This window comes from Engraulis encrasicolus, chromosome 5, assembly GCF_034702125.1.
Source record: "Engraulis encrasicolus isolate BLACKSEA-1 chromosome 5, IST_EnEncr_1.0, whole genome shotgun sequence".
Classification (NCBI taxonomy): domain Eukaryota; kingdom Metazoa; phylum Chordata; class Actinopteri; order Clupeiformes; family Engraulidae; genus Engraulis; species Engraulis encrasicolus.
The window spans coordinates 7,310,251-7,327,390 of NC_085861.1; the positions used below are offsets into that span (position 1 = coordinate 7,310,251).

The window sequence follows — 17,140 nt, forward strand, 5'->3', positions numbered from 1 at the left end:
CTTGTAGAGAAATACTAAGAATGTCTCCTGCTCAGCACAGTACAAAATGACTGCAGGTTTTCAGTGTACTTGAGAGCAATTTTCTGCTCACCATTTACAGTCACTGCTCCTGATATACCCACTTTCATCCTCTTCCAGATGACTGACGGCAGTCTGAATCCGTTTTGTGATATTACATTACAGGTTACTGCCCACAGAAAAAATCTAACTGGCTGTATGTGGCCCCTGGACCGAAACGAGTTTGACACCCCTGGCCTACACTAAACCTCCACACACAACTAGAGATGTACAGGATCCAAGATCCGGATCCGGCAGGATAATAGGGGTTTTTCAGACTATCCGGATCCGGTTCCAGGATCCAGGATCCGGTAGCCGAGGCCTTTAAGTCAAAATAGTTTGAGCCAACGTGATAAAAAGGGCCCACTTGTGCGACTAGGCTATGTGTTTCAACCCTTTCGTAGGATCCGGTATCCGGTTCCGGATCCGGCAGGATCTTAAGCAGTGGATCCGGTATCCGGCAGGATCCTAAAAATCAGGATCCGGTGCATCTCTACTAACAACCCTCTCCCATTGTTCCTCATGTTCCCTGGTCTAACCAGGGGCGAAGCTATAGGAAGAGCAAGCAGGGCATTTGCAGCAGGGCCTGGGGCCCTCCTGTATTGGTGATGAGGGCCCTATTGTAACCTTGGGAAGTTGTTTGGGGGTCCCATCAGTCTCTTGCCCTGGGGCCCTGTGGGCAATTGTTCCGCCACTGGGTCTGACCTCTGTGCCTCTTCTCCTTCGGGTAATGTTGTTCAGACTGAACTTGATGTGAACCCTCATTACCTGACGCTGAGGCTGGCAATGCTTGCATGGCAGGAAGCCAGGAAGAGGTGGTGGGATATGACAAGTCTGTGTGTGTACGTGTGTGTGTGTGTGTGTGTGTGTGTGTGTGTGTGTGTGTGTGTGTGTGTGTGTGTGTGTGTGTGTGTGTGTGTGTGTGTGTGTGTGTGTGTGTGTGTGTGTGTGTGTCTGTCTGTGTCTGTGTGTGTGTGTGTGTGTGTGTGTGTGTGTGTGTGTGTCTGTGAGTGTGTGTGCTGGCCAGCATATGTGCATGCTTCTTTGAGGATGGCAGGAAGGGAAGAGGTGGTGTGGGATATGACGCATCTGTCTGTACGTGTGTGTGTGCGCGCGCACACGTGTGTGTGTTTGTGTGTGTGTGCTTACGTGCGTGTGTGTGTGTGTGTTTTCATCTGAGGTGGGAGGACAGTGAGTTGTTCCAGATAGAGCATGGGATCACTTGTGGTCAAGGCCGAACTGGGCAGCCAGACATTAGCCTAGAACTAGGCGAAAGCTGACTGTTGACTCCATTAAACAGTCTGGCGAAAGCTAAGAGGAATCCTTCTCCATGGAGGGTGGGAGATGGTCTGATCTTACTCTGCCATTTTAAGTAATTGGAGTTTCGAATTCAAATTAAAACCTATATTGTGCTTTATTAGCATGACTGTTACGATATATTTTTGCAAAAGCATACAAATGAGAAAACAAAAGTGTTAACAGTGTTACCTTAACTAATCAATAACGGACTTCGCTGGTGAGTTCAGCGTCACTCCTCTCGACTGTTTGCTGATTGGCTTAACAGTGAGCGAACCAAGCTATGAGGGTTTCGCCAGACTATGTGCGGAGCCAAAATCTTGGGTGGAGTACATAGGATGGAGTCACCAGGCTAGCCAGACATGGCCATGATTCACCAGGACAGTTCCTTTATTTGGGCCTTCAGCACAGTAAAATACTGTGTCAGTTCAGCACTGATGTAGAGAATCGATTTCAGCATTTCATGCAGAACCTCTGTCATAACCTTATTCTCACCAAAATGGTAATGACCATGTCTTAATCTATTACTAAAGGGGGATTCATACTTGTCGTGACTGACGCTACCCTCCTTCATACTTCACTCGCGACCTCACTCGCGCCGTCACGTGACCCAAAATGACGTCACACGCCGTGGCGCGAGCTGCCGTGTCGCGACGTCGTGCACCCCAGAATTTTTGTAACTTCTCGTGCGCCACCAGCGACCATACAGGTAGGCAGACAAAGCAGGAGTTGCGAAGAGAGTCTACAACTACTGTAGGCTACTACAGAATGGATCCTGTATCATTTTGAGGATAATAAAACGTCCTGGAGAGTTATTTTATCTTCTCTCTTAAATGTTGTTCAGTGAAACAATTGTTTACTTTGTTCAGAAGCACGTTGTGTTCGGCGATCTATTTATAAATTCTGCCGCCAGAACAATGCTCTCACATGGTCTTGGAATGATCTGGCAATGTAGGCTACAACAAAAAATATATGTTTCAATGTGGTAAGTCACAAGTCAGACGTTCAGTAGCCCTACAGCAGCCGTGTTTAGCTTTCTATTTTATACATCCGTAGAACTCACGCTGCGAAAAATACTGCCGTTTCTCTCATGAACAGCAGAGGGCACTTCCGACAATGCGAGCGAAAGCGCTTTTGAAGTATGAATAGTCTCTCGCAAATGATGACGTCATTAATGGTTCTCGCGCCACACGCGCCAAAGTGCGCACGTGAAGTATGCAAAGCCCTTTAAGTCTCTCGGTATTGTCATAGCAATATTGTTATGATGGTGTTAACTTTTTTTTCAGCAAATAGTGAATATCCCTTCAGTCCCTTCTGCATCTTGTAGACTGCATTTGGTCCCAGAATACCCTCTTAATGTCAAATTAACACTGCATGGTTACTGTGTGGCCCTGTTGAAATGCAAGGAAGCCCACTTGGCCCTCGATATTCAAACATTCCGTATTGTCATGATATCAAGACTGGATATGGGAACGTCCTCGGTTCCCAAGGCAAATACAAATGCAGGCATAAGCTATACTAACCCAAACACAAGAACAAAAAAACAACAACAACAAAGAAATGTTTTCAAACCTGAAGAAGCATATTGTGAAAAGTGCTCAGCAATGAAAACAAATGAATGGTGAACAGTGATTTTGTCCTGTATTATGGGAAATGTTTTCTACATTGAACTCTGCGGCCAAGGCATTAAAGGTGAGATTGTTGGGGAGATTGTGCCAAATGATCAATTTTGCCCGAAAACATGCAAGACGTGCAATGTCTCTTTACAATACAAAATATCTAATACACAAATCCAACTATAATACATTTAAAATAATGACTGTAATACTGTATACATATTAAGTTTAGCACAGGGTGAGGTTGGGCTGTATGTGTTTGTGAAGTATACCTTTTTTTAAGGGCTTTTTTGCCTCTATTTTCGTCAGGACAGCGGAGGAGAGACAGGAAATGTGTGGGGAGAGAGAGACAAGAAGGATCTGCAAATGACCCGGGCCAGAATCGAACACAGGTCGCCGGCGCAATAACCCAGCACCCCACCGCCAGGCCATGGCAAGGTCGCGAAGTATATCTTTAAAATGTATAATCATACAATCAAACCATTATTTCCTGTATGATTACACAATCATAATACAGGAAAACAACTTAAATGTGTTTAATATGCACTGTACTGTATATGTTTAACAAATGAAAGCTGTGTTCCTGTATTATGGTTTTGTTTATACCGTAATTAGTATGAGCTTGATTGTACGCTTATATTTTATAAAGGTACAGTAAACTTCACAATAGAGTATGCCCCACCCTGTGGTTTGGTACACCCTGCGCTATGGTGATGGCATTCTGGTAACAACCGGTTGCTCATAGGTCAAACAAGTTAGGCCATGGATGGCAACGGGGAGAGACATGGGCGTGAGCTGACTTTTTCAAAAGGAAGGTTTGTCATTACCATCTAAAAACAACATTACACAACATTATTAACATGGAGATGGATATGACTTTGCTTATTGAGCAACCTCTGAAATCACATTTTTGGACATGGGAAGAGGTTTATTCAGCGCGCTGGGAGCTATCTGTGTTGCTATGGGAGTCATTGTGTCGGCACACCTCACTGGATACTCTATCTAATCAGTGAGTTTCTATGCTTCCATCAGGGGGTCAGGATTTGGCTGGCTAGCTTCGCTGATTAGCAAGGCCCTTCCTCGTTGCCATTTTCACCAATTCACATCATATCCAGGACCACTTCGCTCATGATGATTGGTGGGTGCACAGCACATGCACAAGTTTAGTGTTGGGCACACAGACCTATATAGGTCTGTGGTTGTGCACCTTATGATACCTCCATGCATCCAATGCCCGTCTTCCATATAGCTTTCTGGTCAACCAGTAACGTGACACGTAATTGGCGGAGTAAACTGGTCCCGGAAATGAGCTCCATGAAACTCCATTTTGGAAGCTGAAAATTCGTTCAATTTTGGCTGAATTCACAAACCTAGCATTTCCCATTGAAATGACTGGGGGCGGGACTTGTTCACTCTCTCCAGGTCTTATATTACAGTACCTCCATGGTTTCCATCTACCACTTCCATTTATGCTTCCATCTTAGGTTGCCACTTGGCATTCTGTTCCCCAGTCTTCCATCTGTCTGTGTGTCCACGCATCAAAAATGTTTGTGTGTGATATAACTTTTGAACAGGAGGCCAGATTTTCACTATTAACCCTTGCAGACTTGGAGACTTTCAATATGGTTGCCGTGCAGAAGCGTCAGAATCTGTGCTTTACCACTGAGATCTACCATGAGATGGAGTGACCATCACTAGGGTTGTGCGCAGTAAAAAAAAAAATACCAGTGTTGGGCTGGTCGTGGCTCAAACAGTTGGGGCATTGACTGTTACGCCAGCGACCAGGGTTCAATTCCGGCCCAAGGTAATTTCCCGATCCTCCCTCATCTATCTTTCCGACTTGCTTCCTGTCACCATCTCACACTGTCCTGTCAAATAAAGGCATAAAAGCCATTTAAAAATGCCAGCATTGTTTAAACATGTTCAGAGTTCATTCTACTCAATATTTGCTGCTCCTGTCGTGGGTTTGCTTATCATCTCCACCAAATGTGACTGTTCCATTTCATAATGGACTTAAACTTTCCACTGCCGTCTGTTTTTTGTGTCCCTGTTTTGTACTAATATTGATTCTCTGTATGTCTTTGAGTGTTTGTATGTTATTCGTTTATGGCCTAGGCCTATCTGTAAAGCATCTTTGAGTGCCATGAAAAGCGCTATATGAAATAAATGTATTATTATTATTATTATTATTATTATTATTAATTATTATTAATTATTATTATTATAATATAATAATATTTAGTAGGCTGGGACTCGATTAAAAATTTTAATCGAATAAATCTATAGGCTTTGAAATTAATTAATCAAATTAATCGCATTTTAATCACATGTAAATATCTGACATGAGAACAGTGAAAATTATATTTTTTCACATGGATTTTGAATAATGACAATAAATAAGCTTAATCTAAAAATATTTTTCATTTTTAAAAGAGAGAACTCTTCTCAATTTCAGCTGGCTGTTTGACATAATACTGCCCTCCACTGGTCTAATCCAGAACTATGTAGCTGTATTATAGTGCGATTAATTTTATTAATTGCGTTAATTAATTAATCGAATCGCGTGATTAATTAATCGAAATGAATGCATTAATGTCCCAGCCCTAATATTTAGTAAATATCACTGGAATGTGAAAAAATATGGTGGCACCGGAGCAGAGAGGATGGGTAATCGTCTTGCTGTAGAGTTGACATTACGCAGGCCATTGGCAAAATTTTACATTGACTTGTGACTCCGCTGTTAGAGTAATTTGACTCTCAGCAGTTTTTAAAAATACTTTATCTGGAGTTATATACGTAAGTTTACACTGGAATATTAACACCCCATTCTTTACTCTGTATCACACCAACAAAACTGATCAGGGCTCCCGTTTGGTATCCCAGAAGACTTGAATTCAAGCCCTCACAGATAACACTGGACAAATTAATTATAAAAGACATGAGGATCGCATTTACCCTGAAAAAAACTGTTTACTGTTGATGGATGAGCAAGAAGGATGAGCATGAAGGACATTTATTTTTTGAATAATGTGATTTGACATACCGTACAGTTCATAATGTACAGCTGGCAAGGTAAACACTTGGAATGTATTAGAATGATCCTGCTGCTGTCAATGTCATGCTTCACAATACAGTAATGATTATACAGTGTATGCAACGCTTTACAGGATCCAGAACTTACACAACATGGCACATTTCCCAAACGGGACAAAATGACATAAAAACACAAACCCAAACCTCCAAAAAGTGTTTTAAAGCTAGTGCAATTTATAGTGGTAGGTGTCCCACAGCTGCTGAAGCCGAGGGAATCAGATCTTCCCCCAGAGGCGAATATCCCTGAAATCTCTGGAGTTTAAAGCCAGTCGGTCTGCAACTACAAGGCACACCAAACACCATGAGTGACAAGAACAAAACAAGGCAGATTAGGACGGTTAGCACAGCAGCCAGTTGCCCCTCAGCAGAGGAGGCAGTGATGCTTTTGGTGTAGTTACTTACTCTCTGCCGCCCCCTCTGCACAAACACTAGCTTTGCTCTCTGCTGCCCCCTCTGTCCAGACACCGGCTTTGTGGTAGGAGCCGGCTTTGCGGTAGGTATGGGTGCACAGCGCTCCACCCTAGAATTGATCTCGCCTGTCAGTGCACCACTGTATGTCCCAGTGATCGCAGTGCTGCACCTGGTCTTATCCTTGTACACCTTGGTGACGACAAAATCGAGAATCACCACACACATTCAAAAGTGTAAACAAGTGCAAAACGAAACAAATTTAAGTAAAATGACGCAGGTGATCTGCATGCCAAAAAGCTCCTATTATTCCTGAACGATGGACAACGTGCTCTGCACTTCTGGAATTATGGCTCATATGGAGTATTTTTTATTTTTTTTACCTTGGTGACGATGCCACGGTACGGGATGTCTGCCTCCACCTTCCGTCCCTCCATGACCACAACGCAGTAGTACCCCGGCGGCACCTTCACCTGCAGAGGGGGCACAAGTACAAGGAGAAGGAAAAGAAAAGTCACCCAAATAACTCCTGGTGAGCAGGTGGGCAACTTTGTGTGCCGTGGCAGACGCTGCCACCAGTATGTGTATGAATAAGTACTCCAGGGGCAACGTTGCCCTGTTCATGGTTGGTTGTATTAGGATGTTGCACCACAGCAACCCCCTCTTCTACTTATTAACTTTGCCTTTATTGCCTAGATTGGACAGTACAGAGAGAGAGAGAGAGAGAGAGAGAGAGAGACAGAGAGAAAAGTAGTGGAAGGGAGAGTTGCGGATTTAAACCTGCGTTCCCATGTGCGATGTTCATGCTATGTTCATGTTCTTCTGGTGTACTTGTGTGTGGCGCCACAGCACCTCCCCATTTCTACCGAAAAAAAAAAGATCAGCTTTTATATCTTTATTACTCAGAAAGGATGGTGAGGGTGTGAGAGAGAAAATGAGTGGGGAGAAATGGAGAAGGGTGGGTCAGAATTACTGGGTTAGAATCGAACCCCAGTTTTCGGAATTAAGGGACCACACGTTAGCCAACGGAGCCGTGGATCTTTTACTTTTGGCACCTAGTCCGCTCATCTGCACGTCCTCGGCCTGCTCGACCAACTCACGTCATGGTTCGATGTATTAGTGCACTACACTTTGAAACATTGCAGTCAGTTAGACGTAAAAAAGGAAGTTTCCCTGCTGCCTTAAGTTTGTAAGTTAACTCAACTTGAGAAAGCCTCGAGTTGAGTTAATCCTCCAGTTGAGTTACAGTAAATTACAAACTTAAAGAAGCAGGGTAACACACCTTTTTACATTTAACTGGCTTGTCATGTGCCACAGCACCACCCCTTTCGTTTTCTACTGCTGACGGCTAGGTAGTTCGCTCACCTGCACGTCCTCGGCCTGTGTGACGGTCTCGCTCTCCAGGTGTCCGTCCGTCAGCGTCATGGTCTGCACCGCCCCGATGCTGATCGCCACACTCACGATGTCTGGCACGCCGGCCGCAATAGTGGTGCTCTGGGTCAGCGAGGAGGAGAAGCTGCTCTGCCATGAGTTGGCTATCACCGTGGAGTCCTCCAGGTGCACCTGTGTAGTGGGGAAAACATTAAAGGTAGAATATGAAGAGCTCTTTTCCAAAATGAGATATATGCATTTTATAAAATGTTGGGAAATTGACATTTTTCCATTGGGCATTCCATTGAATTGCATTGCAAAATGCATTTTATAGAGGTTTAAAAAGTATGTTCTTAAAATATTTGAATAGCAAGAATTCAGATATAGATGATAGAGTAGAGTAGAGTAGAGTAGAGTAACTTTATTGATCCCCAGGGGGAAATTCAGGTATCCAGTAGCTTACATAAATACACAAATACACAAAAGCCCACATGGACATTTCAAGACAAAAATAAACACAGGAATAGTCATCAGGGTGGGGAAAATAAAATAAAATAATAGAGATAAATGTAGAAAAGGTAATTGTGCAAAAAGACATTCTGTGAGTTGGGATAGACCAAAGCAGAAAAAAAACATACTCTGTCAGTTAAGGTAGACAACAAGTGTTGATGGATACATCTATGATATAGTATAGTATGTAGAAATAGGCAGTGTACAGAGTATGATAGGGGTTGAACATTTTTACAATGTCACAGTAAAGTACAGGTAAGTGTTTTAGGCAAGCACACACACACACCACACACACACACACACACACACACACACACACACACACACACACACACACACACACACACACACACACACACACACACACACACACACACAAAGAGGTTCCCCAGTAACTGGGCCAGCTCCGACAGATCACAGTCTTTGCTTGTGGTCAGCAGGAAAAACAAGTATGTCCAGTGGTCAAGGGTCAAAAGTTCCTTAGGACTTCTTAACAGTCAATTCCAATATTAAAATCCAAAAAGTAAAAAATGGTGGATATAGCGTTTTGGAAAAGAGCTCTTCATATGTCATTTTAGTCGTTTCGTCTCTTTTCAAAATGTACGCGGCGGCCCATTCACAAATGTCCCATTCACAGTTCATCAGAATCAGAATCATGCATTTCACACGTTGTAAATTTGCCTCTACCCACCGTGACAACCACCTCCTGTGAATCTTTGTTCTCCACGCGTGACGTCTTGATGGCGTAGGGAGCGTGCCGGGTCCTGTTCACGCGGTCCAAGTCATACGTCACGTTTGAGAACTGCACGTTGAACACGTCGCGGTTGACACTGAGCACGTCGTAAGAGCTGTACCAGATCTCCTTGCCCTGTGGAGTCCAAGTTAAAGGGTTTATTATTATTTCTGCCAAGTCTTTACCTAATATACCTCCCTACTCTGACAAGTCAAAGCACATCAAAGTCAAAGCCCTGTGCACTGTAACAAACTTTTACATAGATTACTGAAATTATGTTTCACCAGGAACCAAGTGTAGATTAAAACATGGGCATGCACACACACACATACACACACACACACCTACACCTACACCTACACACACACACACACACACACACACACACACACACACACACACACCTACACCTACACACACACACACACACACACACACGCCCTGTGGTGCCCAAGTAAAAATGTTTATTATTCCTGCCAAGTCTTTACCTAGTATATCTCCTTACTCTGTCAAGTCAAAGTGTTCCTTTATCGTACACAAACAAACTTTACATAGAGGACTGAAATTGTGTTTCACCAGGAAACAAGTGTAAGTTAAAACATGGGCAAGCACACACACACACACACACACACACACACACACACACACACACACACACACACACACACACACACACACACACACACACACACACACACACACACACACACACCACTCCCTGATACCTCCATAATTTCTCTCCTAAACTCTATAACTCTATTAATCTATTATTATTCTATTATTCTCTATTACAAACACATGCGCGCACACAGACACAGACACAGACACACACACACACACACACACACACACACACACACATACACACACACACACACACACACACACACACACACACACACACACACACACACACACACACACACACACACACACACCAATGTACAGTGAATAACACAGACATTAACAGCAGTAAGCACAATACCTGCCAGGGGAGGTAGAAATAGCCCTTGAAGATGTCTCCCAGGCCATACTCATTCTTGCCAACGTAGTTCTCCTATCATGCATCATTTCTGAGATTATTAAAAATACATCAAATGTATTATGACTATTATATACCAGTATACACCATAGCTATGTTTACATGTAAATAAAGCCTAGTGTCGCACACTTTATTCTTGGCACCACCTTCTTTAGTGTTAGTTCAACCCCCTTTCCGTGTTAAATGAACACTAGTGTTGAATTTAGCAACACGGCTTTGCAATGGTATAAAACACTCAAAAGAGTTGAATTTAATAGTAAAATAAAATGGGAACATTTAGTCTTCTAAATTATCACTCCATTTGTTTTACTGTGTACATCAGTGTCTCTCAACCTTTTTTTTTCATTAAATGGCCCCTTGACGTCATCATAATTCTGCTCAACCCCCTCCCCAAATGTAATCGAATAATGCCCCCTAATGGTAACTAATCACCGCCCCCCTCTCAGCTGTATCCTTCTCAACGCCCTGCTTGAGCTGCATCCCCCCCATATCTCAATGCTTCCCAGAAAGAAAATGACGAAATCTAAAAATGTAAATTAATAAAGACATAAAATGGGTCTCTCACCTTTCTGGATGGCGATTAATTGCAATTAGTTTTTTTTAATTGATCAACGTTTTATTTGACTAAAATTGAATAGATTAATAGTTTATTCGACTACAATTTAATAGATTAACCGATAAATTGTTGACATCCCTAGTTCCTGTACCTGGCAGAAGCTGATTCCTGGGTTGGCTACCGTGGCGCCAGGCTTCCACTCTAACCGTTCGAAGTTGTCTATATTCACCAGCACGTCAAAGTTTTCCGTCTGCAGCTCGTAGCCACGGAACGGGAAGAAGCAGAGCAGCCCTCTGCCTTCGTTAAGGAAGCCAAATGTGCAGTAGTCGCGGGCTCTGCAGACAAAGTCTTGCCGAGATGTGTAGGTGTTAAATATGCCGACTGCGTTGTCGGGAACCCGTCTGTCTTTTAAGGGGACCCACTTTAGGTACGACGTGTCACCAGCTGCCCAGCTGTGAACAGGCACAGGGTCTGTAACAATAAATGACAACATATACAAAGTCAACTCTAAAATGTTTGTATGTTATGTGTCCTGTTATGCTTGCATGTTATGTGAATGTTTTAATTGTTTTGTACGACTGGAGATCACTAGGGTGCACAACAAAATTTGACTATACTTCTAAAAGTAATCTAATTGTATTCTAAAGACTGACCATCACATTTTTAATTGACCTGCACTTGACAGATGGAGGGGATTCTAAGGTACCTGGCACCATCTAAGGCCACATTGGATTGTTCATGGCCCATGGTTGGTCTTCAGCTTCAGGGTGAATTTATAACTGAAAGCGTGAAAGCCCCATTGGGAAACTCCAACTCCCATTGTCATTGTGACACAGCACTCCACAGCACACAAGTGAACACTGCACACAACAAAATTGCATTTATGCCTCACCCGTGCAAGGGGGCAGCCCTCAATGGCGCCCCAGGGAAGCAGTGCAGCGCGACAGTACCATGCTCAGGGTACCTCAGTCATGGAGGAGGATGGGGGAGAGCACTGGTTAATTACTCTACTCCCCCCACCAACCTGGCGGGTTGGGAGTCGAACCAGCAACCTTTGGGTCTGACGGCCTAACCCAGGGGTGTGGAACCTATGTCTCAAGGCCCGTTTGCGGCCCTTGAGGGCGTTTTATCCGGCCCCCGATATAATTTTAGCTTTATTCAGCTTCACATGAAATATGACATATTTTGAAAAGGAATCTTAGAAAATGCATTTCCAATACAATTAAGTTATATTCTGGGAACCTAGAGAAGGTGGTGTTTGTTTAAAATGTGGCTGCCTTCAATATAGGCCTAAAGTGAAGGGGAAAATCTTGGTTTGTGTTCATAGTACGGCCCTAGGAGGACTTTTATGGCCCTTGGATGAATTCAAAGTGGCACTTCGAATGAAAAAGGTTCCCCACCCCTGGCCTAACCGCTTACCCATGTCTAAATAACTACTCCTAATCCTGGGTATCATGACGAATGTGGCTCCCACTTGCTCCACGCACATTCATCTGGAACTATCTGGGCACATAAGTCACGCCCTCTACTTCCTGATTCATGGGGCAATAAGTTGCAAAAAATTGAATGGAAGTGAACGAGGCGAGTTTGGTTTGGATTGGTGTCGAAAATCCACTCATTTCAAGCTCAGTAATTATTTTTTGACTCCCCATGCCCTATGAACCAGGAAGTAGAGGGCGTGACTTAGGTGCCCCATAGCTCTCCGAAGACATTTTTTATCAAAAATCCTTGCGCGTGATTGGAGACATCACTAATGTGACATTTTTAATGACGTGCATGCCACTTTAACTACTCAAAGATTGAACAGTTGAAATAGCAGACGCATGAGTCCGTGGGAGCCACCATTGTTGTCTAAAACAACTGTCATGTTTCACTTCTTTTGTACCTCTTCTCTACTGTGTCTAAACTTTCACTACGTCACCATCTCTGAAGATCCCACGATACTGATCGGTCCAGCCGCTTGAAAGTTGGAGAACTGGGAAAAATCAGAAAATCCACCCAGATCCACGAGTAGCTTGCAAAGTGGAGCAGAAACAGGCAGAAACACACGGATCTGGCAAAAAAACAAATTAAACTTCTATACGCTCTACTAACTTAAAATAACATAGGCGGCTCCAGGGCTGGACTGGGATCATAAAATAGGCCCAGGCATTTTTGTGCAGATCCCTTTAAATGGGGATCAGTCTCTAAGGAAATAGAAAAACAAACAAACAAAAAACAAAAAAAACAGCTCCCACCAAACCCATCGGGTCACACCATTTATGCCAGATTACCAGTTCAGGCCTGCATGAGTTAGCCTGGGCGAAAAGCTGACTGTTGACTCCGTCAATCAGTCTGGCAAAAGCCATGAGGAAACCGTCTCCGTGGATAGTGGGAGATGGTCTGATCTTACTTTATCATTTAAATTAATTGGAGTTCCAAACTCAAATTAAAACCCATATTGTGCTTTATTAGCATGCCTGTTACGTTACAGTGTCGCAAAAGCAAACAAATAACAAAACTAAAGTGTGAATATAGTTACCTTAACCAATCAGTAACGGAGCTTGCGGGTAAGTTCTACGTCACCACTCTCAACTGTTTGCTGATTGGCTGAACACTGAGAGAACCGAGCTCGAGGCTTTTGCCAGACGATGTGCGGAGCCAAAATCTTTGGGTGGAGTACATGGATGGCGTCGCCAGGCTATGCATGTGCTCCCTCCCACAACACTGGCTGAGCCAGAAGAGGCCCAGCCGCATCATGAAACGACCTCGCCCATAGTGACTCACTGATTTGTCATGCCGTTGGTAGAAAAGTAGGCTATATTATAATATATTAGTATATTATAGTATATTATACAACTTCCTCAAATGGACAACTGAGCCCTCTCTCTCTCTCTCTCTCTCTCTCTCTCTCTCTCTCTCTCTCTCTCTCTCTCTCTCTCTCTCTCTCTCTCTTTCTCTGCCTGTAGGCCTAGGCCTACCACCAGTGTATAGCCACACATAGCCTAGACAAAGGCTACATTGTATGTAATTTGCGCAGGGCAGGACACAAGGCATGATAAGGCAATAGCTTTGTGTAATAGCATAATTATTATTACACATAGTTTTATGACCGCTTTGGCCGCTATTGAGAATAAGATGCAATTAGCGGGGAAAAGTTGCGCCTCACCATCTTGAGTGCTGGCCTTTGGCGATGCGGCGTGAGCGAATAGTGCCCCTGCAGTTGCGGCCAGGCAGCCAAGGGTCAGCAGAAGAAGAGTCATCATGCTACGTCCAGAGACAGTTTATCAAAATCTCTGCTTCGTCTCAGATGTTTTTTTCTGAAAGTAAACACAACTCAAGTTTATGATCAAAACATGACTTCACTTCACTTGACCATCCGTGCCTCGTGAGTAGCCTACGATGTCTTCGCGAGATATGCACTGGCGTGCGCAAATTTAAACAATGTTCGACAAAGAATTAAACTGGTATCTAGACTGCCCACCTTGCAATAGCCAACAGGAGCATGTGGCTAGTATCCTACCGCCAACACATCAGTTTACTTATAATAGGTTGTAACGATGCATTATTATGGCGTTTAAAACGTTTGAATTTTCAGGAATGCGCAGCAGGGCTTCTTACCAACATTTGCATCGATTCGACCTCTGGGCTTGTAAACGACCACCAGCGAGTTGCATTGTGCTCCAACATGAACTGTCAAACTTTGGTGCAACTGATTGCATTGCCCCAACCAGCTCTTTAAGTTTCGTTTTCCTCCTTTGGTTTCGTTTCATCCTTCGTTTGGTTGCCTTTTAGAAGGTACCATTTGCAAGAGAGAGAGAGAGAGAGAGAGAGAGAGAGAGAGAGAGAGAGAGAGAGAGAGAGAGAGAGAGAGAGAGAGAGAGAGAATTGCGTCCTGATCTATCATCAAAACGTCCTCTGTTCTATCATTTCTGGCAGCATTCAGTAGTTAGGCTACATTATCTCTCTTTTAAGGGTTAGTCAGAAATAACTAATCTATTTTCATGTTATGGTTGCAGGGCTACAGACTTTTCATTGTACCAAAGTATATTTTCTGCAGTGTTGTGCAGTGAAAATATATAATTAAATATCTGCTGATATGTGATAGGGTATCTACTCATTTTTGTCTATGTATCCCGCTGTAGTTTGAGCAACTGTAGGCCCACATTTCAGAAATTGGCCTTAGGATTGGAAAGCCACTGGTTAGAATCCCACGCTGTAGAATGAGTGACCGTGCTAATGAGAAGAAACTCTCAAAATTGGATACTCTCTGTAGCTGTCTTTATTATAAGTATTACCGTAGAAGTAGATAGGGAAAGGCTTATAAGTTAGGCTACTTGAGTGAACCTTTGCCAAATGTGTAGATTGAACTCAGGCAATGGAAATTGTCGACACAAATAAAATGATGCATTAAAGCAATGGCAATAAAGCAACAGCAATAACATTTTTGTTCAGCATATTATAGGCCTACATAACTGTCATTCAATGTGCTTGAGTGGAAAGAAGGACAAGAAAAATATCTTAGAAAGTAAGTATAGAACGTATTATAAAGAGAAGATAACTTTGACTGAAAATGGTGGACATGGAGAAGATCCCCCTTTTCATGTATGAAAAGTGCAATTTTGGCAATAATGAATACTTTGATGAATGTGATAGTAGTGTTAAGTATTCATGAAAAAGGTAACATTTGTAAATGGGAAGCATCGATTCTGGAAATAAAAGGCCTACTCAAATATTACACAGTGCACCTCTAAGGTAGAATTGTGACCATAGTAGTCATTGCAACTGCTGCCCATTTCCAAATTTCACCATTTATTAAATATCCATGAAGAGAGCAAGTAAGTAGACGAATAAACTAATCATTTCTGGAAATGGACACAGTGTCACAATGGTGACATTTGATGGTGGTGGTAAGTATTCGCGAAAAAGATAACATTTGTGTATGAGCAGCATGAATTCTGGAAACAAAATATTAAACTGTATCTTTAAGGCTGCCCAGGTGAAAAACCCATATACTTAAAGTGTACTTTTTTTGACCGTACTTAGTACAAAGTTTACTATTTTCGGCGATTTAAAATGCGCTTCATTGCACTATTAGTGCGCTGAAGCACTACTAAAGCAGTACTTCAGCACACTTGCAGCACACTGAGGATGCTAAATTGGCACCGCTTTTGGACAACTTTAAGTGCACTACAAGCATACTTTTGAAAGTATGCTCCAAACACGCTTTTCATGCATTCGTATGGCATTAATAGTGTGCTTGAGTACACTTCTATAACATTTTATTGTTACTAGAAGTACAATAAAAGTATATTAACTTCATGCTTCTTTGGACTACATTGGAACATTTTAAGTCTGTAAAAAGTATATCATATTAAGTATTGTAAATATATAACAGGTATGCTTGAAGTGTATTTACAGTACACTCCCAAGTACATGAAATAATATAAATGTAATAGTACAATCCATGCTGGTCCTCAGAGCTTGTACAGCTTATCGGTATGCACAGCCACATGTCACAGTAGTGTTACAGTATGCATGCCTAGCACGACTGACATTTACAATCATTGCATTGTTACAGAGATTTCAGATACACATTTCACTTTATGTCATTCTTGTTCCACCTTCCTGCAATTGATCATTTGAATTGATCACTAATGGTGACCTTTGATTCTTTGTTTGAACAACTAGTTCCAACTTACCTCTCACCATGATGTCATGGGAAGTGTGAGCCTATATATACCAGAACATATACGTGACCATCATAATGACGGTGGGAACATGGTCATATTTTGTGTACCACTTTAAAATGTTAAAACTCCTACAATAAACGCAGAATATAACAATGAGTAATATTTTCATGCAAACCAAAGATATTCCTTAGAGGTCAATGGCTTTCTGTTTGAGAAATTGAGCTCCAAGAAGTGCATTACATGATGGTACATGCATGATGATGCATGATGGGTAAATGCACTTTGTGTAAGCACACTTTGAATATATTTGGATGAAGCACAATCATGGTGCACTTAGAAAAAGTATACTTCCAATATGTTAAAGTGATTTACTTTAAAGCGCACTATAGAAAATCACACTTCGAAGTCACTTGGGTGAAGTATAATCAAAGTGCACTTAAAAAAAGTGCAATTGCAATATGTTATTAAAAAATACACTTTTAGTAAGTTCACTATTAGAACACTATTAGTATATTCCTCTACATACACTTTAGCCAAACATCTTCTAAGTGCACTTTATGTATGGTTTGCAAAGTGTACTTTCTTTGAGAGCAACTTAATTACATCTAATTTTAAGTTCACTTTAAATAAGCATATTGTAAACATACTTTTACTTAGTACGAGTGCACCTTTAATATGCTAAGTACACTTCGTTTGTGTTTCTATTATACTACATTGAACTACTTTTTCACCTGGGTGGATGTCTCATGTCTGTTGCCGTTTGTTGTTGATGTCTGTTCCTGCAGG

General features: G+C 42.3%; 1 protein-coding gene across 2 annotated transcripts; it reads right to left on the reverse strand.

The window, feature by feature from the left end:
* Nucleotides 1–5,960: 5,960 nt before the first annotated feature.
* LOC134448271 (natterin-3-like) lies at nt 5,961–14,402 on the reverse strand. Of its 2 annotated transcripts, XM_063197970.1 has the most exons (9): nt 14,283–14,401; nt 13,831–13,981; nt 10,834–11,153; nt 10,070–10,141; nt 9,043–9,219; nt 7,836–8,033; nt 6,854–6,943; nt 6,465–6,662; nt 5,961–6,342 (listed from the first exon to the last, which is right to left on the reverse strand). In XM_063197970.1, exons 2-9 carry the CDS (start codon nt 13,925–13,927, stop codon nt 6,322–6,324), a joined length of 1,173 nt encoding a protein of 390 aa, XP_063054040.1. In that variant the 5' UTR covers nt 13,928–13,981; nt 14,283–14,401; the 3' UTR covers nt 5,961–6,321. The 2 variants fall into 2 exon arrangements, with proteins under 2 accessions (XP_063054040.1, XP_063054039.1); XM_063197969.1 differs by having other exon boundaries at nt 5,961–6,662; nt 14,283–14,402.
* Between the last annotated feature and the right edge of the window lie 2,738 nt (nt 14,403–17,140).